At 42.3% G+C, this 24,327-nt stretch overlaps 1 protein-coding gene across 2 annotated transcripts in view; it reads left to right on the top strand.

Moving 5' to 3' along the window:
• The window catches only part of ATRN (attractin), a 156,758-nt gene that overhangs the window by 39,901 nt on the left and 92,530 nt on the right, over window positions 1–24,327 (top strand). For both annotated transcript variants that reach the window (XM_045885482.3, XM_045885483.3), the window contains exons 3-6: window positions 4,453–4,566; window positions 11,807–11,935; window positions 16,514–16,719; window positions 17,775–17,943. In XM_045885482.3, coding sequence (XP_045741438.1) covers window positions 4,453–4,566; window positions 11,807–11,935; window positions 16,514–16,719; window positions 17,775–17,943 — 618 coding nt within the window. The remainder of the gene's footprint in view (window positions 1–4,452; window positions 4,567–11,806; window positions 11,936–16,513; window positions 16,720–17,774; window positions 17,944–24,327) is intronic.

The raw sequence follows: 24,327 nt of genomic DNA, 5'->3' as shown, positions 1-24,327 counted from the left end.
TGACAAGTGAATTTGATTTCATTTTTCTTAATCTTCATTGTTAATCTGAAAAAAGTTTTGGGTTGGATTTAAAGCTGTGAATGAATTATATACACCAGAAATTTGTATATTGTCAATTATAATAGTTAAAACTCTTGAATATTTGAAATGGTTTGCTTAAAGCAGTAGAAAATTACAATATTATATCATTTTTTGTAAGTACCTATTTTTATTGGGGTCAGGAAAATAAAAATACCTGTTACTGTTCAGATGGCTTCTGCTCTGGGCCCCTGTACCCTTCAGCTCTTGCCTTTGCCTTCTTCTCTTCATGGCAATTTTTTTCTTTTTTAAAGTAGGCTCCACCCTGGACATGGAGCCCAGTGTGGGGCTTGAACTCATGACCCTGAGATCAGGACCTGAGCCAGAATCAAGAGTTGGTTGCTTATTTGACTGAGCCACCCAGGCAGGCGCCATTCTTTTTTTTTAAGATTTTTTATGTATTTGTCAGAGAGAGTGAGAGAGAGCAAGCACAAACAGTGGGGAGCAGCAGGCAGAGGGAAAAGCAGGCTCCCTGCTGAGCAAGGATTCCCGATGTGGGACTTGATCCCAGGACCCTGGGATCATGACCTGAGCCAAAGGCCAACGCTCAACCAATTGAGCCACCCAGGAGTCCTGACAGGCGCCATTCTTAATGGCAAATCTTTAAAGCAGCGTTTCTCAAACTCTGTGGTCTCAGGACCCCTTTACACTCTTAAATTTTGAGAATTCCAAGTAATTTTTGTTTCTGTGGGTTATCTGTGTTTATTATATAATAAATTAACACTAAGGAAACTCTTCATTAACTCATTTAAAGGCATGATAAACCTACTCTATGTCAGCACGTGTGACATATTTTTATGAAAAAGGAAACCCTGTATTTTTAAAAAATCAGTGAAAAGAATGGTATTGTTTTACATTTTTGTACAATCTCTTGTGTCTGGCTCCATAGAAGATAGCCAGATTATTATATTTTCTTCTGCATTCACTTTGTTACAATATGTTATTGTGGTTGAAGTATGTAAAGAAAATTAGTCGTCACTTGAATATGTAGTAGGAAAAGGAAGGATATTTTAATAACCCTTCTAAATAATTTTGGATGGTCTTCTTTGATACTACATCAAAGCTTGACAAGTGCTGATTTCTTAAAAGTAAATTGCAGTGTGGAATCTGAAACAATGTTCATGAACTTTTAGAACTTAAGTTAAAATCTGTTGGTTTTCTTGTACTTTGGAATGGCTCTTTAACCCTTGCATGGTTTTGTAACAGGATATATGGGTTATTTGGAAAATCATGTTCACTGAATTATGCAGATCTTCCAAATTTTGATATATTTCATGATATAATGTGAAAAATCACTTGGTTAGCATCACCATTAATCTCATCAAAGTTTGAAGCATTGAGAATTTGCATCTGGGTGGCAGATGCAAATTTTCCATAACTAATTATTGCTTGAAAGCTTACATTTTATCTTTGGCAACAAGTACTGTCAGTTGTTTTCTTTGAAGTGATAGACTTGCTTTGTTCATTTTTTTTTTTTTTTTAAGATTTTATTTCTTTATTTGACAGAGAGACAGCGAGAGAGGGAACACAAGCAGGGGGAGTGGGAGAGGGAGAAGCAGGCCTCCTGCTGAGCAGGGAACCTGATGCTGGGCTCCATCCCAGGACCCTGGGATCATGACCTGAGCCGAAGGCAGACGCTTAACGACTGAGCCACCCAGGCGCCCCCTTTGTTCATTTTTAAGAAAGTATCTACCAAATATACAAGTCTGCATAACCATAGTTTGTTAGTTGTTCTTTTAAGTAAAAACGATAGATGGCATTCTGGGGGAAAAAGCAACTAGTTCAGCTCACCACCCAAACGATTGCAAAAGTGATTTTCCTTGAGACCACTGTCCTGTGTTAGGTAGCAGAAGTGCTTTGTCCGTACTTCCTGTCTTGTCAGGTGGGATATTCAAAAGATGTGTACTCGTGGGTCAAGATTTAATGAAATTAACAGTTTTTACCACTTAATAAAGATATCCTTCCATGAAATCCATTTTTCCTTTCTCTGTGAGCGTGTAGTGGTGAAGAATAACAGTGATTACTGGTCCATTTTGGTGCTTCCGCCTCACTGTCCTAAGGTGCCGGCAGTTTGTTTCTCCCACCATCACTCCTGCACCGTTAGTAAATGCCAACGTGCTGATAAAGGCACGTGATATTTTAGGATTATCGTGAACATAGATTTGACCTCATAGACATTTTAGGATTATCGTGAACATAGATTTGACCTCGTAGACTGCCCTAAAAGAGTCCCAGGGCCCCTCCCGGCATTGTGAGGCCCATAGCTCGAGAACTGCTGCTCTAAGGAGTTGTTTGCCCCTATGCTTCCTATCAGTTCGTTCCTATCTGACGTCCTTCTGCAGCATTCCTCTGAAGGTGCTCTTGGTGGTTCCTCCTCAGCCTGAGCAAAACCTTTAACTCCTTCTGCCCCTTATCCCCATATTCAGCCTGTCCGTAAGTTCTGCCCGTTTTCCCTCTAGAACGTCTTCCCACTCCATCTCCCTTCTTTTCATCTTCATCTCTACAATTGTTGTGAGACACCAACCATCCTGTCTTTCCTGGACCACTGTGATGGCCTTGAAATTGGCCTCCCAGCTTTTGCTGTTGCCCCTCGCCCATCTCTCGCTTCTCATCTCATGTGGTGTCCTCTCTTTGCTGTGTTTCAGACACACTGGTTTTCTTCTTGTTGCTTGGACACATTAACCCCTTTCTCACTTGGACTTGAAGACTCTGCTGTTCCCTCTGTCCGAAACATGGTTCCCTATTCATTTCACACGGCCTATTTCTTGTCGTTCTCATCTCTTCCAAAGGTTTCTGGGGTAATTCCCTACCACCTGTTGTACACATCACATTCCTTTCATATCTTCACGGTAGCCATCATCAGCTGAGTTAACTTGTTTATGAACTTACTTAGTTGTTTGCTTAGAGATGTTAGGTAGACGAGTGTGGCGTAGAGGGAAGGCCTAGGCTGGAGACATATAATTAGGCATCACCAGGATATAAACGGTGCTGGTATTACCAAGAGGTTTTTGAGTGGAGTGTTTGGGTGGAAGCCAGGTTTGAGAGCGAAGAGGGTGAGTGGGATGTGAGGAAACCGAGAAAGCAAAGTCTTGTGTGGAGGTTCACTCTCTTCAGCAGAGAGAGGTAATAGCTGGAAGGAGAGTTGAGATTTGACGTTTTTACGTTTTGTTGTTTTTTGTAAAATATGTGGTACTTAAGGAAATTAAAATGAGGATATGGAAAGTTCTAGATGGGAGGGAGATGTGAAGTGTTTGAGAGATGGACAGAGGAGTGGGTGGGTGTATCTGTTTTGGAAAACGGGGAGTTGAGAGATTTTTGTCTGGGTGCTGAGCTGAAGCAGGGAGGTGGGAGCGAATGGTTTGAAACCGTAATTGGGAGTGAGCAGCAACTGTGCAGAAGGAGAGAGAGAATGAGTAGTAGCACTGCTGGCAGACTTGAAGTGCCAGGTGGAAGTTGGTGAGCTGTGACCGGTCCCGAAAGCAGCCTACGCGGTGGTCTTGAGGACCTCTGGAGGACCCGGTGGTAGGCTTCGTTTTCTTTGCATTTAATCTAAGTCAGAGCAGATAACTGGTGTCCTCTAGACCGGGCCTTTGCCAGGTAGTTCCATGCAAACGCAGAAGGGTAGGCAAGTATAGAGAACTGGCACTTGTGTTTGTGAAATGACACTGGAATCTGAAGTTGAGTAGGGAAGGAAGTGCAGAAACAGAAGGGCTAATGGGTTGATTCACAGGCTGTTAAAGAATAGCCACTGTATGGACTGTAAGGCCCAGAGAGGCATAGACCATGGCGATTTTGTTTGGAAAATCATGTTATCTCTGCACATAGTAAGTATGAAATAAATCTTTGACAAATGAAGGAATGTCGTTTATATGCTATTCTTTATTTTTTATTTTTATTTATTTCCTTATTTATTTATTTAAAAGATTATTTATTTATTAATTTGACAGAGAGACACAGCGAGAGAGGGAACACAAGCAGGGGGAGTGGGAGAGGGAGAAGGAGGCTTGCTGCTGAGCAGAGAGGCCAATGCGGGGCTCAATCCCAGGACCCCGGGATCATGACCTGAGCCGAAGGCAGACGCTCAACGACTGAGCCACCCGGGCGCCCTGTTTCCTGACTTTAAAAAGAAATCAGTTCAACAAATATTTGTTTGTATTCCTCACATGGGGCTAGTGTAGTTGCTGTTTCATGTCAGTGAGGACGTAACAGAGAATAAACAGTACACAAACAGCCCAAGGACACAGGATATCAGGGAACTAATGTGCCCTTATTTCTTCTCTCCCTGTAAGTTCTTTAAAAATCGATCTCTATCTTCTTCTCACATGTTTTATAGTTATGATGGTTATTATAAACTGCTCTTTTTGTTCTTTGCAGGCCAAATAGAATAATGAGACTTCGTTTCACTCATTTTGCTACAGAGTGTAGTTGGGACCATTTATATGTTTATGATGGAGACTCAATTTATGCCCCACTAGTTGCTGCCTTTAGGTAAGTTTTATCACATAAGTACTGGTTAATCATTATTAGATTTTTGAATTCAGACTTACGTCCTAGATTGCAAACTTCTGTTGTCACTTACCACCTTTATTTCACGGAGAGGGTACTAGTTCTGGAGTCCTCTGTCACTTGTGCGCTAGGCCTGACTTGGTTTCCTGTAGCCACTGGGTAAGTTTCTGGGCCGAGTACTGGACCCCTTGTTTCAGTTTCCTGAGCTATAAAATCGTGGTAGTAGTATCAAGTTTATATTTAAAAAATGTTTTGTGAGTAGTATATTGGATATTATTTCTGTGAGAAATTTAAATCGTGAACCTTGATCCTTGTGTTCCTCACCGCATAGGCCTTCAGGAGTTATTTGTTGAATCCAGATCTAGTTTGTGTGTGTGTGTGTGGGTGTGTGTGTGTGTGTGTATGCATTAATATGGGTGAGGGAAACTTTTTGGAAGAATACACAGAAAATGAAGAGTAGCCTGGGGAAAATGAGGAAAATACCAATTATGTATTTTTTTTAGCAAGTGTATTCTCTATTAGTAGTTAAACGAAACAGCTTAACACTAAATATATGGAGTGTTCTCTATTGTTTTGGCATTTTCGTTTTTATTAACAATAAGTAGCTGTGTTGCTTATTATGTTTTTGAGTACATGGGAATTCAAAACCATCCATTTTTCTTCCTTTTCCTTGATAGAGGATTTATAAAATACATTTTTCTAAAATGTACATCCCCTTAGAGAGCCATAGCTGTCAGTTTTTCATCTGCAGCTGACTTTCTGGATTTCTTTCTCTCAGACATTTTCTTTCCCTGACTTTATTTTTATTTATTTATTTATTTATTTAAAAGATTATTTATTTATTTGACAGACACAGCGAGAGAGGGAACACAAGCAGGGGGAGTGGGAGAGGGAGAAGGAGGCTTCCTGCTGAGCAGAGAGGCCGATGCGGGGCTCGATCCCAGGACCCTGGGACCATGACCTGAGCTGCAGGGAGATGCTTAACAACTGAGCCACCCAGGCGCCCTGTTCCCTGACTTTAAAAAGAAATCAATTCAACAAATATTTGTTTTTATTCCTCACATGGGGCTAGTGTAGTTGCTCTTTCATGTCAGTGAGGAGGTAACAGAGAATAAACAGTACACGAGCAGCCCAAGGACACAGGAAATCAGGGACTAATGTGCCCTTATATTTTTCCACTTCCTTTGGCTTAGAATTCTCTCCAGCATATCTTTGAACTGAGAACCAAGGTCATCTTCTGGGTTTCAGAGGTTCGCTAATGGAGCCAAAGAACAGGGTAGATAGGCCATGCTAAGCAGTAAAATGTCATTGTCCAAGTGTGGGGTGTACATATTTTTATGCCAGAATTTGAAACATACCTTGGGTTATGGCAAGAGGCACCCCAGACTTCAACACAAGCTTGAAAACTGTCTATATTAAGATGTTATCATGGTAATACTTGCTGGGGGTTCACCTGACACTGAGTTCATGAATCGAGATTCAGGGAGTCCCTATTGTGTGCCAGGCACTATGACTCAGCTTGCCAGTGGCCCTTGTGGGAACATCAGCCAAGCAGGTGCATCACCGTGTGGCTCCCCTGGACTGTGTATTTGATGAGCACAATTGTGAAGCAACACCAACAACAAAGCAGGCAGGAGGGTATAATTTTTCTAGTCCGTGACTTCTGAGAGAAGCCAAAGTAGATGTACAAGTATCAGGAAGGTTTTTATGTCTCTCTAAAAGAGCTGGCTAACTGATAATATAAATTAACACATTGATTATTTTAAAATTTAAACTTATATTTAGTGTGAAATTTCTAAAATGACAGAAAATCTGTGTCTAAAAATTGAAATTTGCCTGAAATACAAAACCCCTAAAAGCAGTGACGTGCAGAACACCTTGAAAACCACCGTTGAAGCCTAAGGGCGCCGTCACGAGATGGGGGCTGAGGAGTGCTGCTGGATCAGGAGAGCTTTAGAGGGAAGAATCAACCCAGTGGTGATGTGCGGGTTGAGGGGGAGGGAGGGCAGAGTGGTGAGAGCCTGCTGACACACAGCCCAGCTAATGAGAAAAGAACCCCGTGGGATTTAGAAGGAGGGGACTGTGTATGTCAGTTCTGCCCAAGTCCCCGTGTCAACTCGGACAGGTCATGTAAGTGCTCTAGTCCTCAGCTTCTGCCTCAAGTCCCAGTGTTGTACCGTGTTTCCTCTGAGTGTGTTGCAGACTGCGAAGTTCCATTTGATTCTGAACTGGTTGATCACATTTACCTTTTACATATTGAAGTTCTGAATAAAATTGGTGTATCAGATCAAGTTCCATTAGCAGACAAATCTGAGAACCGCCAGAGCAGGATTCTTCCAGCTCTACCACATTTTGATCTTGTGGTGCATCCAGTTCAACAAATGTGTAAATGTAGCCCCTTTGTGGAGTAGCTCCTCTGCGAGGATCTGTTGGGGATGCAGAGATGGTAGTGGTGATGGAGTGGGGAGAATGGTTTTCCTTTCTGAGAACTTTCTTCATCAGAGCATTATTCCTTTTAGAGTTGGTTGTTTTTTCTGGGGTCGGGGTAGGGAGTCATATATTGATAAGGCAATTGTTTAGACCATGATGAAGAGCTGTTAGAAGAGCTTTGTGGAAGCAGGAGTCTGGCAGTTGTCCAGCACTCAGCTGACCCAGTTGACGCCGTGGTCAGACCACGGCACACACAGAAGCAGTCAAAGGCAGGCACCTCACAGGTTCGTGGACCTTCCTTCACCAGGCAGAAGTACAGACCCTGCCTAGCCCCGTCACCAGCCTCTGACCCCTGACTTTAAGAACCTGGCTTCCCTTGCACATCTCCCTGCCCTTGAGGGGCATCTAGTCTTGCAGGGAGACAGGTGTGTCAAACCTAGGATCACTAGGAAACTCGGCTGGTGTAGTTGGTGAAGGCAGGGTGTGCCCCAGGTGTGTTCAGAGAGCCCATGTCTGCCTGGCACGGTTCTAATGAATTAAGAAAATATTTTTGAACAGCGATTTTCAAAAATGGTTCTTACCAATGGTTTAAAGTAGAAGATTATACAGAACCCCAGGGCAGTTCTTGGTTTGCTCAGGTTGAACGAGTGGCTGCCACCTAAGCTGTGGCTGCCTGTATTTATCTACCTGGGGACAGGAGATGGGGAGGGCGGTGGGAGGCGGCTCAGGGTGACAGTTGAATGGCACGCCTGCAGCATCGCTTTCTCACCCACACACTTTCCACTGCCTTGCGTGCTGGGGTAAGGCTGTGTTTGTATTCATTTACTGTAGAAGTTTATTTTTGTCATAAACCGGTTGTTTTATTTTCACTGGGAGAAAGTGGCACATTCCAAAGCTGTCACAATGTCAAGTTTTCAAAGTGAAAGGAAGCCAATGCCCGAGTCTCTCTGACAGTGGGGAAGCTGACCCCCTTTCTCCAGCATCATGGTCATCTGGTGCAGACGGCCCTCCCACCCCTGCCGTGACTCTGTCCTTCCTCCCTCCGCCCGTTCTTGCACCCTTAAATGTCCCTACCATATGAATAATAAATACCATGAGCCATCGCTTACTGAGCACCTACTAGTGTGAGGCAGTGTTTCAGCACTTCACGTGCTGTAATAGTTTGCTTCTCATTATATTGCTGTGGGGCAGGTAGGATTTCTGCCCGTGTGCATTGGAGGACACTGAGGTTCCCAGATGTCCATGACGTGCCCAGGCATGTGGAGTGAGGATCAACGTTCCCATCTCTGGTCCTGAAGGTCATGCTAGGAGAAGAGTGCGGGTCTTCCACATGTGACTGAAGCCCCCAGTCATTCCTGGGCAGGTGTTTCTTATGAGAAGATTACTTGCAACGTACCTGTTTTGAGGTGGCCCTCTTACAGGTACTTCCCTGTTCAGCGTTTCAGGGGGTTCTGGTACATAAAATTGATGAAAGCATGATGATGATGGTTGAAAACTTCATATAGGTCTCTAATCAAAGGTCACCTTTCCCAAGAGGCCTTCCTTAGCTGTCCCTTTCTAAAGTAGCACCTTTTGTTCTTTCGCTGTTTTTTTTTTTTTTTTTTTTTTTTAAGATTTTATTTATTTGTTTGACAGAGAGAGACACAGCTAGAGAGGGAACACAAGCAGGGGGAGTGGGAGAGGGAGAAGCAGGCTTCCCGTGGAGCAGGAAACCCAATGCGGGGCTCGATCCCAGGACCCTGGGATCATGACCTGAGCCGAAGGCAGACGCTTAACGACTGAGCCACCCAGGCGCCCCTGTTTTTTTCTTTCCATAGCATTTACCTCTGCCTGGTGCTACATATACACACCTGTGTGTCGGGGCAGGGGGTATATCTAGGTATATCTAGTCGTTTCTCTAAGGTGAATTCCGTGGAGGCAGGGTGTTCTTCACTGCTGTGTTTCTGATACCTAGATCAGTGCCTCACCTGCAGCATTGGTAAATATTGGTTAGTTGACTACATGATGCAAAATGCTTCACTGTTTTGTAAATCCCGGAGCACCTTTGGAGTTCTTGAGTTCCTAGAATTCTGTCTTTATATTTAAAAGTCTTATTGAATGAAAATCCCGGCCCCTCCTTCTTTTATCTCGCTTCTGTATTCTTCAATTTCATTATTTTTATATGCACTTATCTAAATATGTGTAAATGTACACATACACTAGGCCCGTTGTTTTCCAGCTTGTTTTTTCCCCTACTTATCAGAATGCCTTGATGAGCTCCTTGTTGGGTTCTGCAGACTTACAGATAAGGAATGATTCATTCATCTGACACCCTGCAGATGAGCATTTAGGTGGTCTTCTTCTTCCCCTTCCTCCTCCTCCTCCTTTTTTTTTTTTTTTTTTAAGATTCTATTTATTTATTTGACAGAGAGAGACACAGCGAGAGAGGGAACACAAGCAGGGGGGAGTGGGAGAGGGAGAAGCAGGCTTCCTGTGTGGGGTTCGATCCCAGGACCCTGGGATCATGACCTGAGCTGAAGGCAGATGCTTTAACGACTGAGCCACCCAGGCGCCCCTCCTCCTCCTTTTTTAATTAGGTAATCACTATGCTCAACGTGGGGCTTGAACTCATGACCCCTAGATCAAGAGTCACATGGCCTGCCAACTGAGCCTGCCCCTAGGTGGTTTTCAACCTGTGCCATTTTGAATAGTGCTGCAGTGAGGATTGTTGTATATTTGTCTTTTATACATGAACAAGTGTTAGTTCTACAAAGAACTTAGAATTGCTAGGTCACAGTGAATGACCACTGAAGATTGTCATAGGCCCTGAGTGGGGAGCTTACGTGATGTGTGCTGTAGGAAAGCAAGGAGGCCAGTGTGGCTGGGGTTGAGTGAGTGAAGCGAAGAGAGTAATAGATGAGATGTTTGTTCATTGGGTGGGGTTGTGTGTGTGGAGCAGATTGCATAGGGCCTGGTAAATTCAGGTTTTCACTGAACATGGTGGTGGTGGTGATAGTGAATTGATAATTGGGCAAAGGATGTGCACATATGAAGAAATGCAGAAGGTAAGCAAATAGGTAAGTAAGTAAAATGATTAACCTCAGGAGTGTAAAAGAAACTCAAAACCACAGTATAAAAGAATTACTTGTTTATAGCAGCAATGTCCACAATAGCCAAACTATGGAAAGAGCCAAGATGTCCATCAACAGATGAATGGATAAGGAAGATATGGTGTGTATATATATACAATGGAATATTATGCAGTCATCAAAAAAACCCCCGAAATCTTGCCATTTGCAATGACATGGATAGAACTAGAGGGTATTATACTAAGCGAAATAAGTCAATCAGAGAAAGACAAATATCATATGATCTCACTGATACGAGAAATTCTTAATCTCAGGAAACAAACTTAGGGTTGCTGGAGTGGTGGGGGGTGGGAGGGATGGGGTGGCTGGGTGATAGTCATTGGGGAGGGTATGTGCTATGGTGAGTGCTGTGAATTGTGTAAGACTGATGAATCACAGACCTGTACCTCTGAAACAAGATAGTAGGAAGGGAAAAATGAAGGGGGGGATATCGGAGGGGGAGACGAACCATGAGAGACTATGGAATCTGAGAAACAAACTGAGGGTTTTAGAGGGGAAGGGGGTGGGGGGATAGGCTAGCATGGTGATGGGTATTAAGGAGGGCATGTATTGCATGGAGCACTGGGTGTTATACACAAACAATGAATCGTGGAACACAACATCAAAAACTAATGATGTATGGTGACTAATATAATAAAATTAAAGTTAAAAAAAAAAAGAATTACTTTTCATTTACTAAATTACCAAAGCTAAAATAGGGCTGGTAGTCAATACTTCCTATTGTCAAGTGAGGTAGGTTGGACCTTTCCATTCTCTCTTTTTTTTTTTTTTAAAGATTTTATTTATTTATTTGACAGAGAGCAAAAGAGCACAAGCAGGGGGAGCAGAGGGAGAGGAAGAAGGAGGCCCTCTTCCGAGCAGGGAGCCTGATGCAGGACTCGATCCCAGGACCCTGGGATCATGACCTGAGCCAAAGGCAGATGCTTAACCATCTAAACCACCCAGGCGCCGTCCATTCTCATATTGATGAGATTTCAAGTTAGCATATTGCTTCTGGAAAGCAAGTTGGTTTTATGGATCAAGAGCCTTAAAGCCATCATTTAGACCCTTTGACTTGATAATTTTTAATGCTCTCTAGACACCTAGCAAATACATTGTGTGTTGGACTCTGAATGAGAGGGGAAATGCTTATGGTGTATTTCTTGTAAAATAGAATATAAGATGTTACATGGTATCAATTAGGCAAAGAAAGTACATCAGAATGAGAAGTGTTAGGATTGTGGGTGCTTATCAAGTTTATTTATTTATATTTTTACTTTTCATGCTTTTGAGTAGTTTATATTTGGCATTCATCAACTCATAAGGTTTGTTACTTGCTGTGATTTTGAAGGTTTACTCAGTTTTTCGAAGAAGCAACATAAATAGTTTTATATACAAAAAAAAAAGAAGAAGAAGAAGAATAGGGCCATTGAGTGCAAATGTCATTAGAAATATTACCCAGGATGGAGAGCCTAGCGAAAGATTCACATCTATTCCTCAGAGGATTCAGAACTGGATCCAGAACTAATTGGGTGGCGTGATGCATTTATCACAAGAATTTGCCCCTCTTCCTGAAAGTGTTTTTTCAAATTCTAAGGATGAACTCCAGTTTTGAATTTGTGTGCTGCCATGTGCCGTGCCTGGTGACCATGCTTCCCTTTGTAAGAAATGTGTTTTCGTTTCAGCGGTCTCATCGTTCCCGAGAGAGATGGCAACGAGACTGTCCCTGAGGTCGTTGCCACATCAGGTTATGCCCTGCTGCATTTTTTTAGTGATGCTGCTTATAATTTGACTGGATTTAATATCACTTACAAGTAAGATATTTAAGTCTAATCTTTGTGACTTTATTCCAAGACTGTATTTGTTTTAACAGTAAGAATGACTACCATATACTGAGGGCTGCCCGTGTGCCAGGCATTGCAATAAGCAGTATGCATGGGTTTTCTCATTTCAAGTTCTTTTAAAAACTCCGTGGGGTACGGGCACTGTGTTTTCACTTGTTCTATAATTGAGGAAACTGGTGGGAAGTGGTAAAATACATTGTCATAGTGCTGGGACCACAATTTCAACCCAGGTCTTAACTGCTTTTGAGCTTCTCCCAGAAAAGGGGCATTTTTCTGCTAATGGATGAAGACATTGGGGTTTCTTGCTAAGTGCAGTTTAACAGATCCTAGTAGTTTTCATGTACTCAGTGGTTGGCCCACTGATGAGGACTTAGTTGAGGTTACAACGGAAATGTAGACAAACAGACCCAGACAGCTTTGGGAATTTGTCGTGACAGGAGAGAGCCTAACTTTTGTCTTTGCATTTTTTCCTCTTAAGAAATGTTTGTTTTCATAAGTAGTTAAATCCATAAAGTGCCCTAAGCAAGAGGTCTCTGATAAAGAGCTTCTGTGGCCCACAGAGCCTAAGATATTATTTGGTTTTTTTACAGAATAAGTTTGCCAACTCCTGGCAGAAGCAGTAAGCTCCCTGTATAACCTTTATGCTGGATTCCTTTTCTGCCAGTTTTCTCAGGGTCTCCAGATTCTTTCAGGCCTATCTAGAGCCATCTCTGTCTTGCTTGGTTTGCTGATTTAGCTTTTCAGGTGCCCTTGGTTTGTGACTTGGCAGCCTGGGCAGCATGTCAGTACTAGCAAGGTGATTTTTAGTGAGCCAGGCAGGCATAAAGGCTGGTTGAGGGGAAAGACTGATGAGTCTGGTTGGGTACATGTGAGATGTCTAAGCAGGACATTGGTATTCAGATCCAGGGCCCAGAAGAGCTGTCAGGGCTAGGGATATCCTCTGGGAATCATTGGCACATGGACAGTGACTGGCTTATGGGGCGTGTGCACATGGAGGGTAGGGGCCATAGAGGCAGCTAAAGGGCAGAGGAATGCCAGGGGCCTGAGTTGTCACAGAAGCTTGGAAAAGAAAGTCTTAAGGAGGGAACTGACAGCTATGAGGTTGAGTAAGCAGAGCGTGCCCTAGGTGACCCTAGCTGGGGAGGGTGGAGGCAGGGGCCTACAAGGGACATAGTTCAGAATGGAAGGTTAGAAAGTCACAGCATCGAGAGTGGGACACTCTGGGAAGAAGTTCAGCTCTGAAGGGGAAGGGAGAGGTTTAGGCCAGTACTTTTCAAACTTCACATGCACAGGGATCTCCTGGAGGGGCTTGTCAAGACACGGATCCCTGGCCCTTCTCCAGAGACCATAGTTTGACAGAGCTGGGGCCTGAGAATCCAAATTTCTGATAAGCTCCTGGATGATGCTGCTGCCGCCTGTCCATGATCCATACTCTGAGGAGCATTGCCCTAGCCATTCATCTAGGCCCCATTCTGGGCTCCCTACAGATCCTTTTTTTTTTTTTTTTTTAAGATTTTATTTATTCATTTGAGATAGAGACAGCACAAGCAGGGGGAGAGGCAGAAGGAGAGGGAGAAGCAGGCTCCCCGCTGAGCTGAGAGCTGGACGCTCGATCCCAGGACCTGGATATCATGACCTGAGCCGAAGACAGACGCTCAACCATCTGAGCCACCCAGGTGCCCCTCCCTATAGGTTCTTAGGCACAGTTTTCCCTCTTGCAAGGCCCCTCATTGTAGCAGCCTTGGGGGAGAAGAGAAACTCCAGGAAGGGAGCACCCCTAGAGAGAGGGCAATTCAAGTACCCCTTGACACCGGAAGCCCTATGCCCCAACCCTGGGAAGCTCTGCTAGCTCTGTGGCCATTATCTTCCCAAGAAATGCGTGTTATTCTTTTTTTTTTTTTAATTTATTTTTAAAGATTTTATTTATTTATTTGACAGAGAGAGACACAGCTAGAGAGGGAACACAAGCAGGGGGAGTGGGAGAAGCAGGCTTCCCGCCGAGCAGGGACCCCGATGCGGGGCTCCATCCCAGGACCCTGGGATCATGACCTGAGCCGAAGGCAGACGCTTAACGACTGAGCCACCCAGGCACCCCGAAATTCATGTTATTCTTACCCTGATTGGTGTAGGGGAGGCCTTGATCTCTTCTGGAGACCATAATTAGTATTTATTTGTTAAGTGGAGGAATGTTGAGGTTATCCTAAATTTTACCAGCTTCTTGGTTACAAGATCTCTGTTCTTTAAAAAGGAGCCCTAAACCATTTCGGGGCTTTTAGACCCTTTGAAAAGCCAAATAAAACAATGTTCTTTATTCCCAGAAGAATGTCCAGAAAGACATACATAAAACATTGTTATCATTTTCCAGGTGTCCTCAGGTTGCATGAATCCTAGCTTTGGGCCGACCTCAGCTGGGGGACCCTTGAGAGTAGTACCCAAAGCTACTTCAGTGTTGCCAAATTTTCTTTTCAAAGAAGAAAAAAATAGTTATATTTTATTTTCACACAAATTGGCTCTTCATCTTACTTCCCAGTCACATTTTAATATAAGACTAATTTTCTCATTACTCCAATTTAGACATACAAGCAGATGTTTTGATGTATTACCTGCCACTTTCATTTTTCAGAGATTCAAAAATGATTTTTGTGTTTTGAGATTTTATGTAACTTTAAAAAGTGCTCGTAATTAATTTTTGGCACATGAAGTAAACGTATGCCTGAGGGCACTGGAGTGGAGAAGTTGAGGGGCAGGGGAAGTTGCAATATTTGCCCTCCTTCAGCTTAGAAGGTGCTAAGGGTTACTGCCTCCTCTTCCTTTTTCAGTAACATTAAGTTTTGTTTGTTTGCCGTTCTCTCGTATACAGTTAATAAGTGTGTCAGTAGGAAATTATAATTTGACATATTTTTGATGTGAGGCATAAGGGTGAGCACATCATGGCAATGCTTTACTACAGTTTTATTCTAGGCCTTTTATAAAAACAAAGTGGGTTATTGTAGCCATTTTACCGTAACAAGTCCAATCTGCGATTTAAACTTTAGTTTTTATAAACTGTTGTCTTGCAAAGGCCTTTTTCTTAATAAAGATGAAATTGAAGCTTCTCTTCTGTGTTTGTATTATTATAGAGACAGTAGACACCACTTTTTAGAGGCCTATAAGAATGTCATTCAGCTTTTTTAGCCAAATACTTTGTGTACTTATTCTGCTTACTGGGGCTTGAAAAGTAGGTATACACATTTCTTACATTCTAATTACATAGATTATAAAAATACTGTATATAAATATTTATAGTGTCATAAACTGATATTTGGGTGTAGGTGTGAACAGTAATTAGCTTGTTTTTAATAACTGATTCCTGATTTTTTGACATGCTTTGCTACAAAATTTCTTTTTAGTTTTCTTCATAGGCCTTAGAAGAAACCATCTACACTCTTAGAAGTATCCTGATAGTTCGGTTATTGCTCCCCCCTTTAAAAATCTGAATTATGTCTTCTCAGAGTGCTGTCACTATCTTAAGTCATGTTATTATGCGACACATTAGTTAAACTATTGAGTTAAACTGGTCCTCCCTTTTCTTCCATCTGACATGAGTAGATAAACTTACTGAGGAATTTTAAATACACCAATCTGGGCAATAATCTTTAATTCTCTGAACTTTCAGAGACTGTCCAGAGGTATACACACCATGAGGATGGGTAATATATATATTTTTTAAAGTTTTTTTTTTTTATTCATTCAAGATACAGAGATACAGAGAGAGAGAGAGAGAGAGAGAATATGATCAGGGGGAGAAGTAGAGGGAAGGGGAGAAGCAGGCCCCCCGCTGAACAGGAAGCCCGATGAGGGGCTCAATCCCAGGACCCTGGGATCATGACCTGAGCCGAAGGCAGACGCTTAACCATCTGAGCCACCCAGGTGCCCCAGGATGGGTGATATATTGTTAGCACTTTGTATTATCCTCTTCCTCCAAACTTGCAAGCTTGCATTTGACAATTTTCTTTTTTTCTTTTTTCTTTTAATTGTTATTTATTTGAGAGAGAGAGAGAGAGAGCAAGTGAGCATGAGCAGAGGGAGGGGCAGAGGGAGAGGGAGAGGCAGACTCCCCACTGAACAGGGAGCCCGACATGGGGTGAAATCCCAGGACCCTGAGATCATAACCTGAGCCGAATGCAGATGCTTAACTGACTGAGCCACTCAGGTGCTCCTCATCTGACAGTTTTCTAATGCTCATCACTGGTGGGGCCACCAAGAACAGCATAGTCATCCCACCCTTGAGAAGCTAAGCCTGGACATTTTGCAAGAATTTCTTCTCCCTTTAAGTTTTTTAACTTGTCTCCCCTTATGAGAATCCAGCAGGGTTGGATTTGATTTCATTACCTGCCTATGCAGTGTTGAGTGATCCCATTTAGGCCAACTGGTAAGTACTGCCATTATGCTTGTGAATGCACTGGAAAGCCAGTGAGAGTCTCTTAAACCTTGTGTAGGTGAAAGTTCTGCTAAATTAATTGAAGTGTTGCTTTGTGTTGATTTCATTCTCTGCCACTGTTTTTATAGTTTTGACATGTGTCCGAACAACTGCTCAGGCCGAGGAGAATGTAAGAGCAGTAATAGCAGCAACACTGTCCAGTGTGAGTGTTCGGAAAACTGGAAAGGGGAAGCATGCGACATTCCTCACTGTGTCCATGACTGTGGTTTTCCTGATCGAGGCGTTTGCAATTCGAGTGATGTCAGAGGATGCTCCTGCTTCCCCGAGTGGCAGGGTAGGAGCTTCTTTTATCTTTGTTTTTCTTCAATTTACAGCATCTTCCTAGTTCAGTAAATTGTACATTGACTTCATTCCTTGCATATGTACCACTTATGTTAATCCGATATCAGGTAGCATTGAAGTTTTTGCGTCTCCTGGTTCAGATTCTTAAAAATCTTTCCATTTCATAGATGTGTGGTTGTGGTCTCTTTAGAATTGTGGAGGGGTTTCATATTCTTTGCAATTCATTCATGAAAATTGGAGGACTTGGTCTCAGCCTCAAGAAAACATAGCAGAGAACCAAGCCTAGGAGGCGGGACGAGAACTAACAATGATAGTATCTCTCAGAAACTTTCAGTAAATTCGGAAAAAATTGGGGTCGATTATACAATAGAATCCTAAAACAGCGAGTGGAATTATCTGCAGATAGAGGGGTTATCAGAGAAACTTTAGCAAATTCTTTAAGGGTTGTGTGATAATACCTGTTACTGATTTAGTAATTTTCTTTATACATTTACCCTTTTCTTCAGAGTACTTTTATTTTGAAAGGAAATGTGCTTGTTTAAATGCTTTCATTTGTGTGCTTTGGCCGATGTCAACGAGTTAAGTAATTGAAGTGTTTGAGGACCTGCCTCTGGGCACAGGTTGCAGCGGAGCCACACCCCCCAAGAATGGAGTTTCTTGATTTTCCAGGAATGGGGTGGGTTGTATTATTACTCCCGGGGCTAGTCCTTACATTTTAACTCTAAAGTTTTTCATTTGAATTAATAATTTCTTTGTCTACTCTTTCCTCTGAGAGCTGCTTAAGCAAGTATTTCATTACTAAAAAATCCTAACCTGGATATGGTCACATCATCATGACAAAGTATGTGATTTTGAATTTTACTGGAGATGACCCTTGGTCACCAGCTTTGAGTGAACTGAAAGCATGAATTAAAGGGTTTTGTCTGATATTTAGATGCTAAAGGAAAGATTATTCTTTAGATATTTGTTACATTTATATGATTAAAACTTGAAATGCAGTAATTTTAAAGCTGCATTTTGTGAAGCTAATTTATTCTGTTTTATTAGGTCCTGGATGTTCAATTCCTGTACCAGCTAACCAGTCGTTTTGGACTCGAGAGGAATATTCAAACCTAAAGCTCCCCAGAGCCTCTCACAAAGCTGTGGTCAATGGAAATATAATGTGGGTTGTTGGAGGATATATGTTCAACCACTCAGATTACAACATGGTTCTAGCGTAAGTTGTTTTAAACATTTTTGCAAGAAGCTTACTAGTTTTCCATTTTGAAAATTTATGAAGTAGAGATAAGTGAAAAGAAATCATCAGTAATTCTATTACCTGAGGAAGATCCCTGTTAATATTTTAGTAGTAGTGTTCCAGAATTTTTGGGACATATTCTTAGTTTTTGAAGTTGGGAGCCACAAAGAATGCATTGTTATAATAAGCAAGAATTCATCTTTTCTAGATACCATCTCTTATATTTTGCTTTAGACTGTATATAAATTGGGGGTTACTTTACCTATAAATTTAATTAGCATTTCTGTAGATCAGATGGTTTGAATTTATAGCTTGCTAGAGGAAATTATGCCATTGTCTAATACTTGACCCAGAGTTCAAGGTCTGTCTGCTGGTCCTATGTTACTTATCTTAAAGGGAGACTATATGGTATCACAGTGGAGTCATGAATTTACTTACGAAGATTGATTTTAGGAGAAATTTATGAACACAGACTCATGCTGATTTTGTGCCCTGGAAATTTTTTCTAGGCATTTTTTATTAATGAAGATTGTAAAAAACCAGCATCTGTTCTTTAAGGGATTCAGAAACTATGGCAGCAATGGCATAGTTTCTGAATCCCTCAGATAGTCATTAAAGCACATAGACAACTAGGATAGCAAAATGAAAAAGCACATGGGTAACGAAACAAAACTTGGTCGGAAGGTGTCTACACAGATGGGTGGTGCTAACAATTGACAGATGGAAAACCTGTGTGGTGTTGGCATCTGAGCAGGAGTAAGCAAAGTGGAGTAAGTGGTCAGCTGACAGGCTCCAGCATACCTAGAAGAAGCTGCTTTGAGAACGGCAGCCAGAATTGGAAAGATTTGTGTATTCTGGTAGGGGGTAAGCACAAGGTATCTGTAGCAAGATCTGAAGGGGCTAGAGCAGTTTGTGCCTTTTTAGCTCTCAAAATGAACTAGCCAGTCTCTTCACAAGAGAAAGTTCCACACTAGGGAGAAATTGCTGGGAATAGAATTCAGATTGAAGAGGATAGGGACCTTAGAGGAAAAGTTAAAAGAGTGTCCAGATAACAGTCAGGGAGGGGAACAGAGCCAGATATCTCAACAAGTAAGCTGTGTGTTTTGAACACCACACTGTTGACAACAGAAGAGTGAGCTAGAGAGCTGAGAAATTAGGAAGATGGTCCTAACCCAGGCCTCTCCTGTACAAGTTCAGGAAAAAGTAGTTTTATGTAAAACTGAGCAACAGAAAAGCATCAAGTTTTAATAACATAGAAAATTAAAAGTTAAAGTAACATAGAAAGAAGAAAGAGACCACCTGGTAGAATAACCCCCCTTTGTACGTGAAAGCATAATAGAAAAATATACTCACAAAACTGATGAAAGTGAGAACTTACTATTCCCAAACAAGCTAAAATACAGGAAGAAAATGATGCAAGACATGAAAGAACAATAGAATCAGAGGTAGAAAAATCCAGAAATAAGATGGTAGAAGTTAGGAAAGAATTTTAAAATAATTTCAGAATTGAAGACAAACCAGGAGGAACACAAAGTAAATAAGATACTCCTTTATTTTTTTTAAAGATTTATTTCTTTATTCTAGAGAGAGAGTGCGGGCGCACACAAACACAGGAGCAGGGGGGCAGGGGGAGAGGGAGAGAAGCAGACTCCTCACTGAGTGCGGAGCCTGATGTGGGGCTCAGTCTCACGACCGCAAGATCATGACCTGAACTGAAATCAAGAGTCACATACTTAACTGACTAAGCTACGCAGGTGCCCCAATTCTCCTTTAGTAATAGAATATGAAAAAGGAAATTATTAAAAATCACAAAGAAATGAAGGTCACTTTTCCCCTATTCTTTATGGTAAGTACAGTTAAAAATCCTGGACATTATATATAATGCAAACATGAGAAAACTCTTAAAAGATAGAGAGAAGGCAGTCTGGCTAGGGACCTCGGGACTTAAGGAATGAGGTAATGGTAAATTCCAGGGGTCTTCTTTTGTCTCATATATCTCAGATTTGTTGTTGGAAAAAGCAACAATCTGGAAATGCCAATAGGCACAAGCCGAAAAAGCCCCATGAATAAGCCCACCTATTCTCTCTAGCCTAAGGACTAGGAGAGGGGCAGCTTAGCAAGACAGAAAACTTTTAGACGCAAACAACTGCTTTACTACAGCCAAACACTACAGAAAGAACTGGCCCCACCCTCACTCCTGTCAGCAAAGTCTGAGTGTAGAGTCTAGATTTTCACTCTTGCCAGGATCTAGTGAGGTGCTCCAACCATCCCCCAACTGCCAGTGTTAGAAAAGACCAATTAGGGAGCTGGGACTTTCTCAGCAGTCTGGTTTTTGTGTAACCTAGTTAATATTTAGCCTTTTGGTTTTTGTTTTCGCATGTTATTTGCTTACAGTCTTAATCTCTGAAGGCCAGTTAGGGAACTGGGACTTTCTCCTCCACCAGGCAGGAATGAGGTTTCCCCCACCCTTGTGATGTCAGTGGAGACCCTGTGGGGAGCCTGGATTCTACCCCACCTGGGAGTAACAGCAGTAATGAGTTGGCCTTCCCTCTTCCCTACTGGGGTGTCAGAGGAGGCCTGCTATAACAGTAGATTTAAGTAAGATCCGGAGTCTCATGCCATGAAACCCAAAATGTTCAGATTTCAATTGAAAATCATTTCTCATGTGAAGAGCCAGGAAAATCTTAACTTGAATGAAAAAAGGCAGTTGAGATGCTGACAGCAGAATGACATAGATATTAGAATTATCTGACAAGATTTTAAAGCAGCCATTATAAAAATGCCTTAGTGTGCAATTATAGACACACTTGAAACAAATGAATAATGGAGCCTCATCAAAGAAATAGAAGATAGAAGGAAGAATCAAATGGAAATTTTAGAACTGAAAAATACAGTAACCAAAACAAAAATCTCAGTGGACAGGGTCAACAGCAGAATGGAGAGGACAGAGGAAAAAGTTAGTGAACTTGAAGATAGAACAATAGAAATCCCTCAATCTGAACCAGTGAGAAAATGGAATATTTTAAAAAATGAACAGGACCTAAGAGACCTGTGGACCATAACAAAAAAAATCTTAACATTTCTGTCACCGGAGGAGTCCTAGAAAGAGAGGAGCTGAGAGAGTGTCTGAAAAAGTATTTGAAGAAATAATGGCTGAGAATTGCCCAAATTTGGCAGAAGACATGCATGTACATGCAAGAAGTTGGGTGACCTCCAGCAATCCTTGGCTCCCACAGGGGTTCACAATCCATTGGTTTTGTCTCAGTCTTGCTCTCATTCTCCTGCTCAGCCGCCATATTTCTTTTCAGTTTTCAAATTTCTACCACATTTTCTCCTGTTTTCATTCTTAGCTATTGGCCTTGCTTCCTGTTTCTATTTTGAAAGGTAACGGTTATCCAAAGAGGATTTCCACAAACTCCCACCGCCATATTTAGCTGTTACCTACATCTATGCTCATTTATCCTGTCTTCTGTTTCTGTACATCATCACTGTCCAGTGGGGCACTGTCATGTCACTAGCCATGTATGGTCATTGAGCTTGAAATGTGGCTAATGTGACCAAGGAGCTGAACTTCAAATTTTCAATTCTTGGTCCTCATCTTACTTGATTTTTCACCAACATTTGATATAACTAGTCCCTCCCTCCTTTTTTTTTTTTTTTTTTAAGATTTATTCATTCATTTGAGAGAGTGTGTGAATGCTTGAGTGCACACACAAGTTGAGGGGGCAGGGAGAGGGAGAGAATCCCCAAGCAGACTTCTTGCCGAACAGAGCTTCAGGTGGGGCTTGATTCCAGGAACCTGAGATCATGTCCTGAGCTGAAATCAAGAGTTGGAAGCTCAACAGACTGAGCCACCCAGGTGCCTGCCTGCCTCCACTTTTAAACACTTTCTTTAGTTGGCTCCCAGGATTCTATATTCTCTTGGTATTTGTTCCAACTACTTATTCTTTCTTTCTTTTTTTTTTTTTTTTTTAAAGATTTTATTCATTTATTTGTGAGAGAGAATGAGAGACAGAGAGCACGCGAGGGAGGAGGGTCAGAGGGAGAAGCAGACTCCCCGCTGAGCAGGGAGCCCGATGCGGGACTCGATCCTGGAACTCCAGGATCATGACCTGAGCCGAAGGCAGTCGACTGAGCCACCCAGGCGCCCCTACTTATTCTTTCTTAGCCTCTTTGGCTGGTTCCTCTTCAACTGACTGACTTCTGAATGATGATGTACTCCAGGGCTCAGCTCTTGGTCCTCTTCTGTGAGAGTATATATTCACACTCCTGGTGATCTCATGTAATATCTTGGTCTTTATGTTGATGACCCCCAGATTTATGTCTGCATCCTAGACTTCACCTGAACCCATATCGCCACCTCTTTATTTTACATCTCAATCTTTTGGCTGTCTAAGAGGTATCTTAAACTGTACGTGTCCAAAACTGATCTTTCCTCCAGGCCAGTTCTTGCCCCAGATGTCCCTATCTCAGTTAATGACTAGTTCATACTTCTTTTTGCTGAATCCCAACATTTTGGAGCCATCCTTGACTTCCTGTTTTTTCACTGCCCATTTCATTGTGTAAATTAGCTATCCCTTGCTGCATAACAAATGACCACAAACGTAGCAGCTTCAAACAGAACATACTTATTACCTCATAGTTTCTGCTGGTCAGGAGTCTGGGCATATCTTAACTGGGTGCTCTTCAGTCAGGGTGTCACCTGGCCTGGGTTCTCATCTAGAGGTTCAGCTGGGAAAGAGTCCACTTCCAAGCTCACTAGAGTTGTTGACAAAATCCATTTCCTTGTGGTTGTAGGACTGAGGGCCTCAGCTTCTTGCTGGCTGTCCAAGTGGAGGCTGCCCTCAACTTCTGGAGGCCGCCCACAGTTCCTTATCACTTTGACTTCCCTAGTGTGGCTGCTTGCTTCATTAGATCACAAGGAGAGTCTCTCTTTAGATCGGTCTCCTGGCAGGACAGATGTCGTGGAAATGACATCTCATCATCTTTGCCATGTTTTGTTGGTTAGTAGCAAGTCATAGATCCTGCTCACACTTGGGAGGGTATTATACATGGGTATGAATACCCAGAAAGGGAGATCATGAAGACCACCACCCCAGTGGCTGTCTGCTACAGTATGTCAGCAGGTCTTGTTAGCTCTACCTTTAAAATCTACCCCCACTGTAACCACTTCTCACTACTTCTCGTGCCACTACCCTGAGAAGTAAGGTAAAATTAAAGGTGTGAAAGTGATTTTCCCTTCCGCTATCATTTAGATATTATGAGAGTCAAGTATTCTACCATTTCTCTGATTTTTACGCTTGTATTTGGCATCATCCTCTCTCAAAGCAAAAAATTGGGGAGTGATTTTGATCCTCTCCTTCACCTCCTCATGCTAATCTCATCAAGCCCACCAAATACATGTCATATTCATTCTTTTCTCTGTGACCAGCCTCCCATTATTGCTCACCTAGACTTCAGCAGTAGATTCCTAGCAGTCTGTATGTTTCCATGCATTCCTCTTTTTTTTTTTTTTAAGATTTTATTTATTTATTAGAGAGAGAGAGAGAGAGAGGAGCACACTAGCAGGGGGAACAGGAGAGGGAGAAGCAGGCTCCCCACCGAGCAGGGATCCCGATGTGGGGCTCGATCCCAGGACCCTGGGATCATGAGCTGAGCGGAAGGCAGACGCTCAGCTGAGCCGCCCAGGAGCCCCTCCATGCATTCCTCTTAATCCATTTTTTAAATATCAACTGGGATGATTTTTTTAAAGTGTAAGTCATATCATTTACTATCTTCTTAAAACTCATCATTGGCTTTTCCCGTTGGACCTAATGGGCCTACCTGATCTGACTCTGCTTACCTTCCCAGACTCAACTTGTTCCTTTCCTGCCTCCTCAGCCTTCTAGCTTTACCTAAAACTCTCTGGGTGCATCCTTACTCTAAAGACTTTTGTGCTCACTCCTCCCTTTGGTCCAGACTCTTCCTGCTGTTGTACCCCAGGGCTGTTTTCTTCTCACCTGTTAGATCTCAGTTAACTGTACCACAAGAGATCTTCCCCAATCATCCAGTTTTGGCAGGTTCTCCCTGTTCTTTTTCGTAGTTCTCATTTCCTTTAGAGCAGTGGGCATCATTTTTAATGCTGTATGTGCCCCTTGTTGAATTTGCTTATTTTTTGCCTTTTCCACTACATGTTCTCTGAGGTTAGAGACCTTGTTTGCTCACTCAGCTCAGAGCTTAGCTCATTGAATGTGCTCAAATAAGTGTTTATCAGGTGAATAGGAGAGTAAATGAATTATTTATTTCCCTCACAAATATTTGTTCCTGGAAATATTAATGTCACCTCTTGCTTTTATGTGACTGGTATACCTCCTGAGCCATGTG

This window comes from Mirounga angustirostris, unplaced genomic scaffold (genome assembly GCF_029215605.1).
Source record: "Mirounga angustirostris isolate CCGP_5_RB_7025 unplaced genomic scaffold, mMirAng1.0.hap1 SCAF_10, whole genome shotgun sequence".
In the NCBI taxonomy this organism is placed as follows: Eukaryota; Metazoa; Chordata; class Mammalia; order Carnivora; family Phocidae; genus Mirounga; species Mirounga angustirostris.
The sequence above is the reverse complement of the archived record's forward strand: the minus strand, read 5'-3'. Positions and strand labels throughout refer to the sequence as shown.